At 41.3% G+C, this 2,496-nt stretch overlaps 1 protein-coding gene across 1 annotated transcript in view; it reads left to right on the plus strand.

Moving 5' to 3' along the window:
* The window catches only part of hace1 (HECT domain and ankyrin repeat containing E3 ubiquitin protein ligase 1), a 50,958-nt gene that overhangs the window by 36,855 nt on the left and 11,607 nt on the right, over window positions 1-2,496 (plus strand). The window contains exons 17-18 of the mRNA XM_015401249.1: window positions 440-969; window positions 1,148-1,157. Coding sequence (XP_015256735.1) covers window positions 440-969; window positions 1,148-1,157 — 540 coding nt within the window. The remainder of the gene's footprint in view (window positions 1-439; window positions 970-1,147; window positions 1,158-2,496) is intronic.

Raw genomic sequence — 2,496 nt, forward strand, 5'->3', positions numbered from 1 at the left:
TTAACATGGCTGATGATGAAGGGTCATTTTAAAGCACGCAGTGAGATATTGCTGAAGACATCTCACTGCCATTTTTCTGGTCTTTATAAACAGTACTGCTGTTTAAGGTCGCGTTCTTTTCCATTTTCATCTATATTTATAAATATGGATTCCAGCTACCATATCCCTAGTTGGAAAACATACCAGTGTGTGACGGTCAGTCAAAGTTATTTATATAGATGGTCATTTAAAGCATAAGCTCAATGTTTTTTTAAAATGTCAGAACAGCATTGATCCCTTTTCAAATGCCTTGTAATTCTACATTACTCCTGTAGGTGGTGCTGTATTGTAAGGCTCTGAAAAGCCCCCTGGGGAAAGAATAACTATTCATGAACTTCGTCCTTCTCTTGTCCATCTGTATTTGTAGAGGTTTTGATCAGTGAGTGAATGTTTTTCTCAGGCGGAGTACGTCCAGCTGGTGACGGAGCTGAGGATGACACGAGCCATCCAGCCTCAGATAAACGCCTTCTTACAAGGATTCCACACCTTCATCCCCCCATCGCTCATACAGCTTTTTGACGAATATGAATTGGTACGTGCCTCTCCTCCCCCTCTCTGCTTTCATGTATCACCTTTTACTGCTGCTGTTGTCCTTGCTCCCCTCTGCGTGACACCTCTCACATCTGATGAGGGATTGATTAGCCATGTGGGGGGAGGGGCCTTCTGTGTCACCTTGGCGCCTGTTTCTCTTCAACCCCATTTGGGGTCTTTTCTCTATTTTGTGTTTTTGTGTTGGCAAATGCCACATCATGCATGGATCCCTGTGCAGCACGACATATATTCCAGCCTGGAATGCCTTCATGGTGACATGTTTTCAGGGCAACCCAGCAGTCAATTTAGTGTTTTCACCTCGCAGCAGCTTTTCCATTTTCCCTCTGACTGGCTGCTTTTAGCACTCACATGCTGCTTTGAATTTAAAGCACCGAGATGGTAGGGTTTTCTGTTTTCCTGCTAAAATTTCATTTCAGCTTGAATACATTTTTTAAGCATGAATATAAAATAACTGTAAAGTTGCAGTGTCATATTTCAACCATGACAAAACTTGTAAAACCATTTAAGGCTTAGAACTGTGTCATGTGGAATGAACGCCGGTGCTGTTATGTTCCAGCATTGAGGTTGTGGGTTCCAATCCCAGCCTGTTGTTTGCATGTTTTTTTCCCTACATGCGTTGCTTCTCTCTGGGTACTCCGGCCTGTTCCCACTGTTCAAAAACATGACTAACAATTTACTCTAAGTTTCGGTTAATGTCTGAATGCGCATTGTTTTTCCTGTATGTCTCTAACTGTTTTTCCATTAAAAATGTCTATAAAACTTTGTCCATATTTTGCTATTTAACAAACATCAACACAGCTTTAAGTGTTTCAATTAAGTAAAAAAAAAAAAAAAAAAGAATATTATACAGTTAGATTCTCCTGCAACTTATTGTCATCTTCACCTTATTTGTATGTATTTACAGTAGCAGCCAATCAAAATGGCCCTTCCCGATCAAACACCAACATAATCTTCCCTACATCTCCTGCAAAATCACCTCCAACTTCCAGCCACTGGAGCCCCCCCTCATTCTTCTGGGTGTGCATATTGTTTTACTCTGACTCCACCCTTTCACTGAATTACAGGGTCTGACCAGAAGATGGCGCCTTTCTTTAGATCTTAATGTCCACAAATTAGTGTTGCGCCGATGCCATTTTTTGGCCCCGATACCCGATACCTGGCTGTGCAGTATCGACCGATACCGATACCATAATAATGTAAAATAGTTGCCATCATGGCTTCATGTCAAGCTGCTGCCTACCTTTGGGAAGCAGGAAAAAATCGAATACAAAGTGAATCCAGTAGAACTTTTTATTGCCTACCAGGAGTGGGTGACAATAGTTGAATAAACTTATGGCTCTCAAAATGGTATCGGTGTCCTATTGGTTGGTACTCGCCGATACCGATACCACCATTTTAGGGCAGTATCGGGGCCCCGTCCGATACTGGTATCGGTGCAACACTACCACAAATCATCATTTTAGTACAAAGATTGATGTTTAAAAAGGAATTGTAGGGGACCAGCCAAGGGCCCATCGAGGAAAGGATGGAAATTTTTGATCATTTGACCAGTGGTGGGCGGGGCATATGGTACCTGGGCCTTCAGTGAACACCTCTAGACTGAATCTACTTCATATCCCTTAACGTTCAATTTGGACGTCAATTTGCAACAATGTTTGTCAAGAGGTTAATATCACCACTTTCACATTTTAATAAGAGAAACCACCAATAGTATTCAAATGTAAAATATAACAAGTACAGGTATAACCGAGAGGAAGACTGGTGTGAGGGTGAATACAGAGATCCATTAAGCAAGAAGCCAAGTTAAGACAACCTCAATCCTCTACTCTATAACCACAGTTCTGCCATATTTACATCATCAGTAGCCGTTCAGATTCAATATGTATCAAATTACCAGATAAAATA

Source organism: Cyprinodon variegatus, unplaced genomic scaffold, assembly GCF_000732505.1.
Source record: "Cyprinodon variegatus isolate N-32 unplaced genomic scaffold, C_variegatus-1.0 Scaffold1198, whole genome shotgun sequence".
Lineage (NCBI taxonomy): Eukaryota > Metazoa > Chordata > Actinopteri > Cyprinodontiformes > Cyprinodontidae > Cyprinodon > Cyprinodon variegatus.